Here is an 18,870-nt window from a genome sequence, read left to right on the forward strand (position 1 = left end):
TAAATTCATGTGAATTTTTTTTAAGATAGCAAATCTGTTACTGTCTGCTTGTCTTGAAGTTTCAAACATTTTCTTTTGCTAATATATCACTAGCATCTGAAGCTGTGTTGTCTTATAAAAGATTCATCTTATATAATTGTTCTCTTAGGGTGGCATTGAATAAAAATTTTGTTGTCTAAAGGTCTTATTATTGTTATTTTCTTTTAGTATCTTATTAGATTGGTAAACTTAGTGGTTTTCCATCTTTTCTTGAATTTTTCTCTTCAAATATGTAAAATAGAAAACTGAATTCCTCACCATTCTTGTATTATCAAATAGTTTTATTATTGATTAATAAATTGATGAGGCACAGTGCACCATCAGTTAGCCTTTGTATGTAAGGCAAATTGCTTTCTTTTTTATTTTTAAAGTTTATTTTATTTTGATAGAGAGCATGCACAAATGGGGGAGGGATGGAGAGAGAGAATCCCAAGCAGGCTCTGCACTGTCAGTACAGAGCCCAACGTGGGGCTTGAACTCACGAACCCTGAGATCATGACCTGAGCCAAAATCAAGAGTCAAATGCTTAATCGACTGAGCCATCCAGGTGCCCCAAAATGTGCTCTTTTATCCCCAAAATGGGAATAAGAAGATGGCTGATGCTTTTACCTCATATTACTACCCAATCTATTTCCTTCCTATATTGCCTGTCTTCTTGAAGGGGCAATCTATGTTTATTATTTACGCTTTAAATTCTTACTCACTTTTTGAACTATTCATTTACTGCTCCTACTCTTGTTCCTCTACTAGAACTACTAAATCTCCTTTCTTATTGGTTATTGGCATCCTAATTACCAAATCTTGAAGTACGGCCAAGTAGAATGAAGACAGAACATTTTTATAGTTCTCTTAAATTTTTTAAATTTTTATTTTTTTTTAATGTTTATTTTTATTTGAGAGAGAGCAAGAGAGCGAGAGCGTGTGCACTTAACCAACTAAGCCACCCAGGCGCCCCGCATCTTTATAGTTCTTAATGTTATCTCACTTTTACTGAACTGGTTCATGCCTTTAGTTTCCGGTGTGGTTCTTTCACCTTACATTGTATACTTTGGCTTTATTTGACTAATCATTATTTCTTGTACATGCTACCTACATATATGCTGCTTTTGCTAATCGTTTGCCTCTATGTAGCCTCCAATCTTAGCCTAAAACTTTCCTATACTTTTATAAGCCTGACCTCTCTAGTTCTTCCAAATAGTTCTTAATAGTTCTTTCTGTTCCTAACTTAAAAATAAAGTACTCTGTAAAACAAGCTATATATGTTTTTAGTGGACTCTGAAAATTAGTATTATATCTAATTTGGCTTTGTACATTCAACAATTAGCACATAAGAGCATTATATAAACTTGTTGAATCAAGGTAAGAAAAGTGTACTGTTTGCACTGTATAAAGGAATATGTTTTGAAAATGTGTTGTGTTGAAGTTTTTGCTATCCATATCAAAACCCAATTAAGCCTTATGTTTAATGAGAATAATAATTCAGTAAAAATAATAGGATGCAAAGGATTCTAAGGATTATTAAGATTAATCATTAAGGTGATTAAGAAGACAGCTTGGATTCTTAACACACACAATACTGGGGGTCTTACCATGTAAACAACAAACAGGAGACAATTAAGACCTTTTCCATTTATTTTGTATTCAAATGGCAAGTGTTTAAAGCTTTGTTTAATAGTCTTTTTTTGCAAAAGTCATATGTAAGGATTTCTTGACATTATCAATTGGTTTGTTTAGATACTCAAGAAAGGAAGAATTTGTGGTTTAAACTACTCGTTATTTGTAAACAGTGTTTGAGAATGTAAATTATAAGAATTGTTTGGTATACAGATTTTTAGAGCTAAAAAATAAAATTAGAGTCTAATCAAATTTAGTAACCCTAAGCTATATATTTAACTGAAATATGTCTCCTAATTCTTGAGTGATGATTGATACTTTACTTTTCTTAAAAATAGGATGACCATGAAAGCTGTGGTTCTAATTCTACCAACCGTAGTACTACTGAGAACACGAAATCATCAGTAAAACCCCGAAGAATTCAGCAGGCTGCTCCCACAGATCCTGATTTACCACCAGGTAACTTCTGAATGGGCTTGTTAAGGCCAAAATTACACTTGTTATTAATCATTGTTGTAGCCAATTGTAGAATATACACTTTAGTATTTAGTGTCCTAAAATACTTAGAGTACATGTGTATGTGGGTTTGCTTCATAACATAAGAACACATTGAGTCCAGAGCCCTCCAAAATGTCTTCTGTTCAAATTTTGATGATATTTTGCAGCAGGTTGTTCCTAAAGTTTCTTTCTTACATCCTGTCCGAGCAAAGACATGCCTCTGCTTTCCCATAGTCTCTTTGTTCCCCTTCCTTCTTGATTAACAGTAAAGACACTAGATTGTTCTGAGTTTCAGTAAACTATAGAATTCACCAGGAGGATCACCATCTTTTTTACTTCCTGAAATATTTATTTACCTAGAACAGTAGTGGCTTACAAATAACAGTTGCTTAGTAACTATTTAATGAAGAAAAAACCACGATCATGACCTATCAGCCCTGTGGCCGGAGTGCATTGTTGCCTTTTTAAGTTAGGGGTTGTTTTTATCAGTCACTTCTCTTTTGATTTTATTCATCAGTCATTTCTTTTTCTCAGAGGTATAGTTGATGTTAGTATATATTTGTTTTCTGCGCCAAAGGTTTGTAGGCTTTCTGTTGGGTTTAACCTTTAAGTTTTGACAGTCTTCTTGCACCATCTACTAACAGACTGGTGTTAGGTACAGCATTTCATAGCCCTCCTCCTCAGATATGTTCTAAGTTAAATTTCAATTGATTAAATATTTTAAACTAGTGTTATAGTGATGTTAATGCTGATGCTTTATATATTCTGAATTTCATCTAACAAGACTCCATAATACCTCTGGCTTTAGAATAGATTAATTGCTACAGCTGGAGAAGGTGCCAGAAGAAGATATTTTATTTCTGAATGTTTCTAATTCTACTTGGAGTGATGTGATGGTTCCAGAACCAACCTACCTTCCTTCCTTCTTCCTTCCTTCCTTCCTTCCTTCCTCCTTCCTTTCTTTTTTTCTGAAATTTATTGTCAAATTGGTTTCCATACAACACCCACTGCTCATCCCAACAGGTGCTGTCCTCAATACCCCTTACCCACCTTCCTCTCCCTCCCACCCCTCATCAAGCCTCAGTTCTCAGTTTTTAAGAGTCTTTTATGTTTTGGCTCCCTCCTTCTTTAACCTTTTTTTCCCCCCCTCCCCCATGGTCTTCTGTTAAGTTTCTCAGGATCCACATAGGAGTGAAAACATATGGTATCTGTCTTTCTCTGTATGACTTATTTCACTTAGTATAACACTCTCCAGTTCCATCCATGTTGCTACAAAAGGCCATATTTCATTCTTTCTCATTGCCACATAGTATTCCATTGTGTATATAAGCCATTTCTTTATCCATTCATCAGTTGATGGACATTTAAGCTCTTTCCATAATTTGGCTATTGTTGAAAGTGGTGCTATAAACATTGAGGTACAAGTGCCCCTATGCATCAGCACTCCTGTATCCCTTGGGTAAATTCCTAGCAGTGCTACTGCTGGGTCATAGGGTAGGTCTATTTTTAATTTTTTGAGGAAACTCCACACTGTTTTCCAGAGCGGCTGCACCAGTTTGCATTCCCACCAACAGTGCAAGAGGGTTCCCGTGTCTCCACATCCTCTCCAGCATCTATAGTCTCCTGATTTGTTCATTTTAGCCACTCTGACTGGTGTGAGGTGGTATCTGAGTGTGGTTTTGATTTGTGTTTCCCTGATGAGGAGCGACGCTGAGCATCTTTTCATGTGCCTGTTCGCCATCTGGATGTCTTCTTTAGAGAAGTGTCTATTCATGTCTTCTGCCCATTTCTTCACTGGATTATTTATTTTCCAGGTGTGGAGTTTGGTGAGCTCTGTATAGATTTTGGATACTAGCCTTTTGTCTGATGTCATTTGCAAATATCTTTTCCCATTCCGTTGGTTGCCTTTTAGTTTTGTTGATTGTTTCCTTTGTGGTGCAGAAGCTTTTTATTTTCATGAGGTCCCAATAGTTCATTTTTGCTTTTAATTCCCTTGCCTTTGGAGATGTGTCGAGTAAGAAATTGCTGCGGCTGAGGTCAGAGAGATTTTTTTCCTGCTTTCTCCTCTAGGGTTTTGATGGTTTCCTGTCTCACATTCAGGTCCTTTATCCATTTTGAGTTTAGTTTTGTGAATGGTGTAAGAAAGTGATCTAGTTTCATTCTTCTGCGTGTTGCTGTCCAGCTCTCCCAGCACCATTTATTAAAGAGACTGTTTTTTTTTCCATTGGATATTCTTTCCTGCTTTGTCAAAGATCAGTTGGCCATACTTTTGTGGGTCTAGTTCTGGGGTTTCTATTCTATTCCATTATTTATATGTCTTTGTGCCAATACCATGCTGTCTTGATGATGACAGCTTTGTAGTAGAGGCTAAAGTCTGGGATTGTGATGCTTCCTGCTTTGGTCGTCTTTTTCAAAATTACTTGTGCTATTCAGGGTCTTTTGTGGTTCCATACAAACTTTAGAATTGCTTGTTCTAGCTTTGAGAAGAACGCTGGTGCAATTTTGATTGGGATTGCATTGAATGTGTAGATAGCTTTGGGTAGTATTGACATTTTGACAATATTTATTCTTCCAATCCATGAGCATGGAATGTTTTTCCATTTCTTTATATCTTCTTCAATTTCCTTCATAAGCTTTCTATAGTTTTCAGCATACAGATCTTTTACATCTTTGGTTAGGTTTATTCCTAGGTATTTTATGCTTCTTGGTGCAGTTGTGAATGGGATCAGTTTCTTTATTTGTCTTTCTGTTGCCTCATTACTAGTGTATGAGAACGCAACTGATTTCTGTACATTGATTTTCTGTCCTGCGACTTTGCTGAATTCATGTATGAGTTCTAGCAGACTTGTGGTGGAGTCTATCGAATTTTCCATGTATAATATCATGTCATCTGCAAAAAGTGAAAGCTTGACTTCATCTTTGCCAATTTTGATGCCTTTGATTTCCTTCTGTTGTCTGATTGCTGATGCTAGCACTTCCAACACTATGTTAAACAACAGCGGTGAGAGTGGACATCCCTGTCGTGTTCCTGATCTCGGGGAAAGCTCTCATTTTTCCCCATTGAGGATGATGTTAGCTGTGGGCTTTTCATAAATGGCTTTTATGATGTTTAAGTATGTTCCTTCTATCCCGACTTTGTTGAGAGTTTTTATTAAGAAAGGATGCTGAATTTTGTCAAATGCTTTTTCTGCATCGATTGACAGGATCCTATGGTTCTTTTCTTTTATTAACGTGATGTATGACATTGATTTGCAAATGTTGAACCAGTCCTGCAGCCCAGGAATGAATCCCACTAGGTCATGGTGAATAATTCTTTTCATATACTGTTGAATTCGGTATGCTAGTATCTTACTGAGAATTTTTGCATCTATATTCATCAGGGATATTGGCCTGTAGTCCTCTTCTTTTGCTGGGTCTCTGGTTTAGGAATGAAAGTAATGCTGGATTCGTAGAATGAGTCTGGAAGTTTTCCTTCCCTTTCTATTTTTTGGAACAGCTTGAGAAGGATACGTATTATTTCTGCTTTAAATGTCTGGTAGAATTCCCCAGGGAAGCCATCCAGTCCTGGACTCTTATTTGTTGGGAGATTGTTGATAACTGATTCAATTTCTTTGCTAGTTATGGGTCTGTTCAAGTTTTCTATTTCTTCCTGTTTGAGTTTTGTAAGCGTGTGGGCATTTAGGAATTTGTCCGTTTCTTCCAGGTTTTCCAGTTTGTTGGCATATAATTTTTCATAGTATTCCCTGATAAGTTCTTGTATTTCTGAGGGATTGGTTGTAATAATTCCATTTTCATTCATGATTTTATATATTTGAGTCCTCTCCCTTTTCTTCTTGAGAAGCCTGGCTAGAGGTTTATCAATTTATTTTTTCAAAAAACCAACTCTTGGTTTCGTTGATCTGCTCTACAGTTTTTTTAGTTTCTATATTGTTTATTTCTGCTCTGATCTTTATTATTTCTCTTCTTCTGCTGGGTTTGGGGTGTCTTTGCTGCTCTGCCTCTAGTTCCTTTAGGTGTGCTGTTAGATTTTGTATTTGGGATTTTTCTTGTTTCTTGAGATAGGCCTGGATTGCAATGTATTTTCCTCTCAGGACTGCCTTCGCTGCACCCCAAAGCATTTGGATTGTTGTATTTTCATTTTCATTTGTTTCCATATATTTTTTAATTTCTTCTCTAACTGCCTGGTTGACTCATTCATTCTTTAATAGGGTGTTTTTTAATTTCCATGCTTTTGGAAGTTTTCCAGAGTTTTTCCTGTGGTTGATTTCAAGTTTCATAGCATTTTGGTCTGAAAGTGTGCATGGTATGATCTCAATTCTTGTATACTTATGAAGGGCTGTTTTGTGACCCAGTATGTTATCTATCTTGGAGAATGTTCCATGTGCACTCGAGAAGAAAGTATATTCTGTTGCTTTGGGATGCAGAGTTCTTAATATATCTGCCAAGTCCATGTGATCCAATGTATCATTCAGGGCCTTTGTTTCTTTATTGATCCTGTGTCTAGATAATCTATCCATTGCCATAAGTGGGGTATTAAAGCTCCCTGCAATTACCACATTCTTATCAATAAGGTTGGTTATGTTTGTGATTAACTGTTTTATATATTTGGGGGCTCCCGTATTCGGTATTCGGCACATAGACATTTATAATTGCTAGCTCTTCCTGATGGATAGACCCTGTAACTATTATATAATGCCCTTCTTCATCTCTTGTTACAGCCTTTAATTTAAAGTGTAGTTAGTCTGATATAAGTATGGCTACTACAGCTTTCTTTTGACTTCCAGTCGCATGATAGATAGTTCTCCATGCCCTCACTTTCAATCTGAAGGTGTCCTCAGGTCTAAAATGAGTCTCCTGTGGACAGCAAATAGATGGGTCTTGTTTTTTTATCCATTCTGATACCCTGTGTCTTTTGGTTGGAGCATTTAGTCCATTGATGTTCAGTGTTATTATAGAAAGATACGGGTTTAGAGTCATTGTGATGTCTGTAGGTTTCATGCTTGTAGTGATGTCTCTGGTACCTTGTCTCACAGGATCCCCCTTAGGATCTCTTGTAGGGCTGGTTTAGTGGTGATGAATTCCTTCAGTTTTTGTTTGTTTGGGAAGACCTTTATCTCTCCTTCTATTCTAAATGACAGACTTGCTGCATAAAGGATTCTCAGCTGCATATTTTTTCTGTTCATCACATTGAAGATTTCCTGCCATTCCTTTCTGGCCTGCCAAGTTTCAGAAGAGAGATCGGTCACGAGTCTTATCGGTCTCCCTTTATATGTTAGAGCATGTTTATCCCTTGCTGCTTTCAGAATTTTCTCTTTATCCTTGTATTTTGCCAGTTTGACTATGATATGTCGTGCAGAAGATCGATTCAAGTTATGTCTAAAGGGAGTTCTCTGTGCCTCTTGGATTTCAATGCCTTTTTCCTTCCCCAGATCAGGGAAGTTCTCAGCTATGATTTCTTCACGTACATGTTCAGCACCTTTGCCTCTCCCTCCCCTGGGATCCCAGTTATGCATATGTTATTACGCTTAATTGTGTCACTTAGTTCTCTAATTCTCCCCTCATAGTCCTGGATTTTTCTAATCCCTCTTTTTCTCAGCTTCCTCTTTTTCCATAATTTTATCTTCTCACTCACCTTTTCTCTCCTCTGCCTCTTCAATCCGAGCTGTGGTCACATCCATTTTATTTTGCAGCTCATTGATAGCAGTTTTTAGCTCCTCCTGACTGTTAGTCCCTTGATCTCTGTAGTAATAGATTCTCTGCTGTCCTCTATACTTTTTTCAAGCCCAGCGATTAATTTTATGACTATTATTTTAAATTCATTTTCTGTACATTGCTTAAATCGCTTTTGATCAGTTCGTTAGCTGTCGCTACTCCCTGGAGTTTCTTTTGAGGAGAATTCCTCTGTTTCGTCATTTTGGGTAGTCCCTGGGGTGGCGGGGAAGTGCAGGGCTCTTCCTCTGTGCTGTCTGGAGTGACTTGCGTTGGTGAGCGGGGCCGCAGTCAGACCTGATATGTACCCCCAGCCCACTGCCAGGGCCAGTCAGACTGGTGTGTACCTTACCTTCTCTCCCAGGGGCAGGTCTCACTGTGGAGTAGTGTGGCCCCTGTCTGGGCTACTTGCATACTGCCAGGCTTGTGGTGCTGGTTCGATGGGATATGGCGTATTAGCTGGGGTGGATTGGCAAGGTGCACAGTGTCGGGAGGGGCAGACTCAGCTAGCTTTGCCTTTGGTGGTCTGCTTTGGGAGGGGCCCTGCTGCACTGGAAGGGAGGCCGACCTGTTGGAGGGATGGGTCTGCAGAAGTACAGTGTTGGGTGTGTTTGCGCGGTGCAAGCAAGTTCTCTGTCGGGAACTGGTTCCCTTTGGGATTTTGGCTGGGGGATGGGTGAGGGAGATGGCGCTGGCCAGTGCCTTTGTTCCCTGCCAAGCTGAGCCATGTCCTCCGGGGCTCAACAACTCTCCCTCCCACTGTCCTCTAGCCCTCCTGCTCTCGGAGCAGAGCTGTTGACTTATAACATTCCAGATGTTAAGTTCTGCTAGCTGTCAGAACTCACTCTGTCCGACCCCTCCGCTTTTGCAAGCCAGACTCAGGGGCTCTGCCTTGCCCTGCGGGCTGCCCCTCCACCGCCCTGGCTCCCTCCCGTCAGTCCGGGTAGTGCACACCGCCTCCCCACCCTTCCTACCCTCTTCTGGGGGCCTCTCGTCTATGCTTGGCTCCGGAGAATCTGTTCTATAGTCTTCTGGTGGTTTTCTGGGTTATTTAGGCAGATGTGGGTGCAATCTATGTGGTCAGCAGGACATGCTGAGCCCAGTGCCCTCCTCTGCTGCCATCTTACCCTTGAATTTCCTCCAGAACTTTCTATTTTTTAACATTTATTTATTTTTGACAGAGTCAGAGCATCAGCAGGGGAGGGGCATAGAGAGAGAGACACAGAATCAGAAGCAGGGTCCAGGATCCCGAGCTGTCAGCACAGAGCCCAATGCGGGGCTCGAACCCACAAACCGTGAGATTGTGACCTGAGCCCAAGTCAGTTGCTCAAGTGACTGAGCCACCCAGGCGCCCCAGAACTTTCTAAATTTTTGCCTACTAATTAACTCCTTGGGAAAAATCCTTGGCGAATTAAAATGTAAATTAAACCCTATCTTGTTGTCATTTATTAAATGGGCAGTCCTTTTACTTCTCCAAATTTCTGACTGCATATCCCTTAAAAAATTCCTATATGAGCTCAGCTCGTTGTATTAAATATTCTCCACCAGTATCCTGGCAAAGAATAATCGGTTTTAGGTTTAATGGTTAAGTCTTGTTACACATCTTTTTCTTTTAAGAAAGAGCTTGTTTATGATGAATTTAAAGCTTTTGTCAGTTGTTGATTTCACAGATAAAAAATTATTGGCTAAATTGAATCTACTCAAAACAGGTCGCAGACTTTTAAAGATCCCCTAGAGCCTTTATTAGAATTTACCCTTATAGTCAGAATTGCGAAAATTGTTCTATTTTTGGCAGCATAGACTGTAAAACATAAAAATAACTGAAGAAATACTATTTTTAGAAGCATAAAACAGAGCTGTATTCTATTTTAACTTTAAGGTAGCTTTTGGATTAACAAGTGATTTCCTGCCTTACCTAACAGGAGGACTAGTATCCTCTTTTATGCTGACATAAATCACCGTAAAGGAGTTGCTTAGGAAGTAACTGAACTTGTTGGGGAATTACTGGGAGGCAGAGCAGTTAAAGTTAATCTTACCAAAGGGGGAAAAAAAGGGATAATTTGAGAATCCAGCTGGATAATGGTAAATCATTTTATTTAAAGTTTGACTCATATGGTTATTTGAGGACTCTTTTCTGGCAGCCTTATCCTGCCTGGGAACCATGTTAAGGTTCTTCCATGGTAGAGCTGAATTTCTGGTTTCAGAATTTTCTAGGGCAAAGTTATGGCTGTGGTTATAATTTTAAGTTTGAACATTTACATAGATCTAGAGATACTTTTTGAGAACAGTTTGGTGTTGCCAGTAGTCATTTTTTGTACCACCTTGAAGGATGGGTGGCTCTTGAATAGGAAAATAATACAAATCAGTATCTACCTGTCAAAAATGGGAAGTACTGGGGTGCATAAATGGGGTAGTTGGTTGAACATCACGCTTGATATTGGCTCAGGTCATGATCCCAGGATCATAGCCCCCCTCATCAGACTCCATGCTGAGTGTGGAGCCTGCTTAAGATTCTCTCTTTCCCCCTCTGCCTCTCTTGTGCTCTCTTTGAAATTAGAGAAAAAGTCAAGAATGTTAAAAAGAACTTTACCTGTAGTAATTTGAACATAAGTTGCCTACATGATGCTTCACAACCCTCAAATTGTACACGAAAATGTTTTTAGGTACGGTAACCATGTCATCAACCATGCAATTTCTGAGTTTCAGCAACTTGACTTCCCAGTGAAAACAGGATAGATTATAGCTGTTGTCTTTGTAACCAAAATTGTTACATGTCATTTAATTTAATAGTATTAGATACATACATACATACATACATACATACATACATACATAAATAAAATCTAGTCTTTGTTTTGTAGGATTTCATAGTTTAACAGAGAAAATAATTATATCTAATCATACACAAATGGCAGTAATAACTTAAGCCTAAGGAAAGTGGTAGAGATGGTCTTAATATTGTGTAGGTTTTGGAGGACATTGGAGAAGAGGATGTAGGGGAGAGGACATTTGTCCTGGGCCTATAATGAGTAGGGAGAATGGACAAAGAATATTCTAAACCAGAGAAGAGCATGAGCGAAGTCAGTGAAAGTTCATAGTGTTTTATTTGGTCCTGTGGGCATAGACGTATGTTTCTGGAGGAATGGGATTTGTGGGTGGGAGAGAGTTGGATAATGGTAGGAATTTCTGGAAAGGTTGATTACTAACAGGGTGTTGTTTTAGAGGCATCCAGTATGACATCTGGAGGTTCTATTCCCAGAGTGACCTTACATTTTTAGATGCTTGTGGAAAAGACCTGGATTATTGTTACGTCATCTGACCAGATATACTCTGAGGGAGTCCCTAAATATTTAGTGATGAGAGCTAGTAGATCTGCTGTTTGACACTCTTCTTTAGCTCACTTAAAGCTGAGTTATATGCGGGATTAGGGAAATACTGTATCATTTTTTCCATTAGTTACTGTTACTTTGGTGTTATATTTTTAATAAGGAAATATAGTCTCTCGGAGTAGTTCTTTTTAGATATTTTATTGTTTATCTTTGGTGAATTGGCTTATCCATCTCAACGTGTATGCTAGTTTTATAATGAGAAACTGAGGGAAGATGTTAAAAAATAGATGAAAATCTGTCATTAGTGTTCTGTCTGTTCAAATACATTTACAGTATTATGTTTCTATTCTCTTGCATTATCTATTTTCTCCAGTTCTATCTTTGAGAGTTTTTCTTTTGAAGGTAGTAAAAACTCCTGAACTCTTAAGAGGTTTTTATAAATTCCTTATTGATGACACGTTTTTCAGAAATAGGAAAACCAATATTAGTCATGTTCTTGACTTCTTAGAAACAGGATGTTCATTTTTATTTTTATTTTTAACATCTGTGTTGAGTAGTAATAGCATGCGGGAATATACATTCCAAGATTGAAACTTTTGATATTTAAAATTTCTTTTAGAAGCTTAATTTGTTAAGCATTATTTTAGCATTTACTCTTATAAAAATATTTATACCTTACAATTTATTGATACTGTGTATGTTAATTTTGTAGCATATTGACATATTGTAGCATATTGACACACTAAAAGCTGATAATAGTTTCCATATATGAGGAAAACTTGATCTTAGTTGTTTTACATTTCTTTCCTATTTGTATCCTTTGGGAATGAATGAAGGAGTGGGTTTTTGCAAACATGTTATGGTTGAATAGATTTAAATAGGCTTTCTCTCAGCAGTTACTATAGATGTTACTAATATCAGCTGCTGACAGAAGTTGATTCTGTTTTGTCCAGTTAAGTTCTGAATACAAACAGTTCATGAAATAGCTGACATTTTAAGTAGCTTTTAAATAGGTTTTATAGTGGGAAATCAAGTGAAATCATTTCTTCCTGCGTTTTTAAAAACGCTGTTTATGTTTAGTTTTATTAATATTTTCAATTCCTCACTAATGTGTCTATATTCAAATTTATTGCGTGAGAAACTTATGAAATTATGGAGTATCCCACAGAAGCATGAAATTAAAAGTTTGGAGATTCTAGGCCGCTAGGGATAAAAAAGAATGTTCACTAGTTCTGTTTTGATTTTTTTTATTTGTTTCTCATTCTTATTTCCTTGTGTTCTCATTATGGTTTTCTCTATTCATTCCTTCAATACTTTTCTTTTTTCTTATTCACTGTGTTTTTTTCACCTCTTTAAATTCTGTCTACATTTTCTTCCTCATTTATATTCTCTCCTTTCCACTAGTTCATTATTTTATATTAGTAAGTGGAAATACTTGAAGCCATTATGATGGTCATATTTCTCCTATCTTTCCTCCTGCCAGACTAACTTTTGAATATATTTATGGCTATTAGAAGTAGGAAGAAAAGATGGCAGCTGGCTCAAAAACAGTCTTAAAGAAGCAATTCTTCTTCAATACATTGAATAATCAGCATGTAGTAATTTTTTTCAGTTGGGAAAATGTTTTTAAATAGGCAGAAGCCAGACAAACTACTGAATATAGGATTATCACTGAATGGGATATAGTATTATGTTATTAAAAAGGTGTAGTCTCTGTGATTTCTCTTAGTATATGAACACTTCATCATATAGAACTTGGTAATGTTTTTTTGGTGGTGGATCTGCTACATAATAGCTGTATCAGTTGTGCAAGCCTGTCTACCTGACTGTTAGTTTCCTCTTTGTGTAATATGCCGAATGATATCCACCTATCATGTACATTAAGTTCAGTAACATTTTTAGAATAATTATTTATTGATAGACTTATGGCTAATTGAATCCTTTTTTTTTTTCCTATTTTGTAGGTTATGTGCAGAGTCTGATTAGACGAGTTGTAAATAATGTAAATATTGTTATAAATAATCTCATACTAAAATATGTTGAAGATGATATTGTTCTTTCAGTCAATATCACTTCTGCAGAATGCTATACAGTAGGTGAATTATGGGATCGTGCATTCATGGATATTTCTGGTGAGTAAATACTAAAAAGAGTTTAGATTTTTCCATTATTGAAATAGTTGTTTTGGTTTCTAAACCAGTTTTGGGCCAACTGGCTCTTTGATAAATCTAATGAGAGCTTTTTGCCTTCAGCCTAGAAAATGAACATATAAAATATAATTTAGCATACAATTACAGGAGGTTAATAGACCCTTAGATTAACAAATCCGGAACTCAATTTTTAATTTTTTTAAGTTTTACTCTTTCTTACTGCATGCATATTTCAAGTGTATTATATTTTACAATGCTATGGGTTGTAATAATAAAAACAGTTAAATTTTTTAATGGATTTGAAGGAGGAAAGGGAACACTTTGATTTTGCATTGCTTGGTAATGGCAAAACTATATATCTGACTGATATACATTTTAGGTTCGTATATTCCAGAGCATATTTGGGACTTATGGATCATCTTAGTTTTGTCAGAAGAAATAGTAATAAATCCTAATATTTATTGATACATGTTCTGATAGGGTAAGGAGTATACATTTTTTTTTTTTTTTGAAAAGGTAGTGAGGAGAGTATTGTGAGCACCTTTTATCTATGACTTGCCAGGGAATGTATTTGGTAACAGTGCTGGCACTGAAGTTAGACTACATGGGTTTGGATCCTGGCTGTCCCACTTAGTAGAGATCTATGACCTTGGGTGAGTTACTTTACCATTTCTTAGTTTCCCCTCTTGTAAAATGGGGGTAACTAAGAGCTTGCTTAGAGTTACTGTATTAAATACATTAGAGCACTGAAAGCACCTGTATGCGTATCTTGTACATAGTGCTGAGAAAATGAGCTGTTAGTATTTACATTTATCTTCTCAAATTCTCACTCTGTAACATGATATCCTTATTCCTTTGCTTATATATTCACTTACTCATCTTAAGTCCTACTGTAAGGAAAGCAAAATGAAATTTTGGTCTCAAGGTTACTTAACTTGCCTAGTTTAGGCATACAGCTAGGAACCAGCAGAATTGGATATAGTCTCATGTTTGTCTGTTCTCCAAGCTTCAGTCTTGACTTTTTTTTTTTCTCTGTAGGCTCCACACTCAATGTGGGGCTCGATCTTAAGACCCTCAGATCAAGAGCTGTATGCTCTATCGACTGAGCCAGCTAGGTGCCCCTCAATCTTTACATTTGAAAATGAAGAATAATGTTGTGAGGCATAAATCAGTGTATATGCAAAGTCCCAAGCACTGTTTCTGAGACATTGTTAATGCCTCCCTCTCATTTTCTGTTGAAAAAATATTCCATACAAAGGCCACAAGGAAAAAACTATGGAAAATAGAAAACAAGCAGAACTGGATAATGCAGGATTGATTGAATGTGTTGACATTTTGTGGGTAGAAATTTCACCTATAGTTTTAATATACAAGTAATGCCAATATTACTTTTGGAAATAACAGTGATTTATAGAGAGTCTTGGATTGGAAGTTAGGGCATCTTCATTTGAATCTTCGTTCAGCCACTAACTTTGTGTATAACTTTGGGTGAATAATTTGTAAAATGAATTATTACTACCAACGTGATGATTTAAGAAAATCAAGTATCCTACCACCTGAAAGTTCATGATGATGGTGGTGATAAAAACAGCAAAAATAGTGTCTTTCACTTAGTGAGTGCTTATTAACTGCTGGGCCTGGTGCTATGCTTTTTACATTATCTTGTTTTAACTCTTTAACCCTCTGAGATATGTACTATTATTTCCCCTTTTATTAATTTTTAATGCAACAGTTGATATTTACAAAGGGATTTAGGTAACATATTTGTTATAAACATTATAATGAGCAACTACCTCTGAATATTTAGAACATTTACAGTAGTTTACTCCCACCAATCTATTTTTCTCTATTCCATCCCCTTCCTTCCTCCTAGAGTTAACTGCTATATTAAATTTTATCATTTAATTGCTTAAGAAGACTTGTGCTATAAAAAGGAATGAAGTACTGGTGTATGGTACTACATGGATGAACCTTGAAAATGTTCTAAGTGAAAGAAGTAGACAGAAGGTGGATATTGTATGATTCCACTTATATAAACTGCACAGAATAGGCAATTCTGTGTAGACAGAAAGTAGTTTAGTGACTGCTTCAGGATTGGGGAGTGGGAGGTCAAGGAGGGGATTGGAGGAATTATAGCTCTAGGGTACAGAATTCCTTTTCTGACATGATGAAAAAGTTTTAAAAGTGATTGCGGTGATGGATTTGTAATATTGTCAATGTACTAAAGGCTACTTTGTTGTCACTGGAAATCGTTAATTTTGTGTTGTGTGAATTTTACCTCAATAAAAAAGTATCAGATATGGATGTATACATAAATAATATATTACATGTATTTTTGAACTATGTAAAAACAGTGTGCTCTGTGTTGGGAGTTTGAGGTTTGAATAAAACCTCAAAGACTTCCTGTTTTCAGTGTTGTGCTTTGCATATTTTTCCATATTGTTGCATGTAATTATAGAGTACTTATTTTTACTTGTGAATAATCTACTTAGTCATGCCAGAGTTCAATTGTCTGTTCTCCTGATGATGGGCATTTGGGATATTTCCAGATTTTTACTGTTGCAAACAGTCCTGTTAGCAATCTTTGTGCATACCTTTTCATGCACATGTATAAGCATTTCTTAAGGACATACACCGAGGAGTGGGTTTGTTAGATGGAAGGATTGCGAATTTCACATTTTCAAAATATTGCCAAATCATTTTCTAGAGTGCTCCAGAGTTACACAGACATAATTATTATGCCCATTTTACAGATTAAATTGCAGCACATTATCTAAAGTACCAGAACTAGAATTCATTTTGTAAAGTTTAAAAAAGGTAGTTGCTGTTAGTGTTTAAGAAAAATATTGATTTCAAACTTGATAATATCCTCTGTCAGTGAATAATAATTTTCTAGAATACCCTTGAAATATGACCACTTTATGTTCTTTTAGCGTAATAGATAAACACGTGCACTCTTGAGTAAGGTTGCCAGAGTTTGAATGACAGCTCTGTTCTTTATAAACTAACATTAGACTGTTTCCCCTTACTGTGCCTCAGTTTTCACATCTTTTAAACAGAGGCATATAAGTACTAAAAGGTAGCAGATGTAAAAGACTTAGTGTATTATCTAATAGCAAATACTCCATAAAACATTATCATGAAGAGAGGGAAGGAAATATCTAGCGGGTTTCTTTCACTTCTAGTTCTGTCAAAATTTCTTTAATTTGTGTACATGGATGTAATATCAGTAACTAAATCATTTATTTATATTCCGTGTAAATTGAAATAATATGTAAGGTTTGGGTATTATTTCAACTAACATTTAAAATTCATTTGCTGATAAAACTTGGCTATTTCCACACATGTGCACATTCTTTAGTTTTTACTTCTTAAAAACTTAAATCCAAAAAAAATTTAAAAGGTGAATTAGAGGTTACCACTAGAATATACTCAGAAGTAGTTTTATTAAAGAATGGACTCAAGCATATTTTACTGTTTTTGAAGATTCCCATGACCATAGCATGTGCATAGCTGCTAGCTTAAAATCACTGACCAAATAAATAGATTGGGGCCTAACATTTACCTAGGAATTGCTTATTAGGAATAAACCTACTCATTTGCTAAAGGTTTCATTTTCTAGCTTGATGCTTTATCAGCAGTTTCATTTTTATTCTTTTGAAAACAAACTGTATACTGTTTGTAATTTGGTAATTTCTTCATGAGTTATTTAGAGCAGTGGTGTCCACTAGAATTTTCCGTGATGTTGGAAATGTGTTATATTTTTACAGTCTAGTATTGTAGTTACTAGCCACATGTGACTATTGAGCACTTAAAATGTGGCTAGTGTAACTGAGGACCTGAAATGTTAGTTTTAGATAATTTTAATATATATATAAATTTAAATCACATATCACTGGTGGCTACCATACCTGAGGGTGCAGGTTTAAAGAAGCTGTTAAGTTTTTTTGGTGTGAGATAGTAAACGAATGACAATTGCTCAGAATGTTTTTTTTAAATTTGGTTTCTCAAGAATTTTATCTAAGTTATTTGGTATCTCACTGCAGATAGTGAAATGTAGCAAAATTTTTCATAATTTTTCTCTTAAACTTACAGTTAGACACCAAGCAAAATGGGGACAAGCTACTTCATTTCTTTGTATTTTATTTGATTCTTCATACTTAGAATGGGTACTGTTGTGCCTATTTCATAAGGTTGTTGGAGGATTTAAATAATAAACGAGAAATTCTTTGCATAGGTTCTGGCATCATGTATTAAATGCTGTGTTAATCTTATTTCTGCTATTATTTTTATTACCATTTGTACCAATAAATAGTTGCCTTTTTTCCCCTTTGCTTTTTAATTAAAATGTTTTCCTTTTCTTTTAGCAACTGATCTGGTGCTGAGAAAGGTTATCAATTTTTCTGACTGTACGGTTTGTCTGGATAAACGAAATGCTAGTGGTAAAATTGAATTTTACCAGGATCCTTTATTGTACAAATGTTCCTTCAGAACTCGTCTGCATTTCACATATGATAACCTAAATTCCAAGATGCCATCTGTTATTAAAGTAGGTGTTTCTTTTTCTAGTAGTTGAATTGCATGTCTTCCTTTTGGTTCTTGGTGTGCTAATTCATTGGTTCTTGTGTGTGCCAATTATTAATCTCAAAAGTATATACCAGTTTTTGTGAGAGTTTTATTTCTATTTATAGTTTTTATGTTATATTGTTTATTATACATTATAACTTTCTGCATTATGTGTTCTAGTAAAGGGATTTTGGGTACTTTCCCCCCTCTGTGACTATAGTTTCCTTTGTAGTTTGTCCAACTGTTTATTAGTGTTTTTCTCTTTTAAGTAGATAGAGGAGATCCTATGAAAAGTGTAATTTTAGTGGATGAATATCATTGTATTTTTCAGTACTTATAATTTAATTAACGTTATCTCATAACTGTAGTTGTTACCCATCCTTCTTAGATAACTTTAAAAGGCTTAATGCTAACTTAATATCTTAGCTTATTGATTCAGGGAATTTTAGCTTTTCATGTATGGTTTCAAAATATTATTAAAATCTTACCATATAGGAATTTTTCAGGTTATGTCTTTTGATAAATGTGAAAATTTGTTCTCTAAGATATCAGAATATATTTTCAATGTGTATAGTTAAGTCTCTAAGTGTAAATCTTGTGTTCTTTAATTATATAACAGTTTTCTAAGTCTCTGTATATCAGTTTTTGAAAAAGAATTCCATTTGTGATCTTGTTAGTAACTGCTACTGTTGAATGAATTTTCATTGTTGAGTTACATGCCTTTCAGTACTAAAGTGCTGTAATGGAAAAGCTGGCCCTGAGTCTGAACACAGGTATTGACTACTGTTCCTGGTTGTGTATGACTGTAGAAATTATTGTTTTATATTTTTAAAAACATGTAACTTTCTATTTTATGTAAATTTACTATATTCACAAAATCCACCTGTTTTTCTTTGGTAGTGTTTTAGTGATCAGTGTTTTACTTTTTTCCCCATCATATAGAGTGCACATTAATTTATTGAAAT

General features: G+C 35.9%; 1 protein-coding gene across 1 annotated transcript in view; it reads left to right on the forward strand.

Annotated features, from left to right (window-relative positions):
• VPS13B (vacuolar protein sorting 13 homolog B) overlaps window positions 1-18,870 on the forward strand; it is an 828,197-nt gene that overhangs the window by 71,281 nt on the left and 738,046 nt on the right. Inside the window, 3 exon segments of the mRNA XM_043601463.1 lie at window positions 1,992-2,112; window positions 13,154-13,321; window positions 17,707-17,888. Of these exon segments, the coding sequence (XP_043457398.1) occupies window positions 1,992-2,112; window positions 13,154-13,321; window positions 17,707-17,888 (471 nt within the window).

The sequence above is a fragment of the Prionailurus bengalensis genome, chromosome F2 (assembly GCF_016509475.1).
Source record: "Prionailurus bengalensis isolate Pbe53 chromosome F2, Fcat_Pben_1.1_paternal_pri, whole genome shotgun sequence".
Taxonomy (NCBI): Eukaryota; Metazoa; Chordata; class Mammalia; order Carnivora; family Felidae; genus Prionailurus; species Prionailurus bengalensis.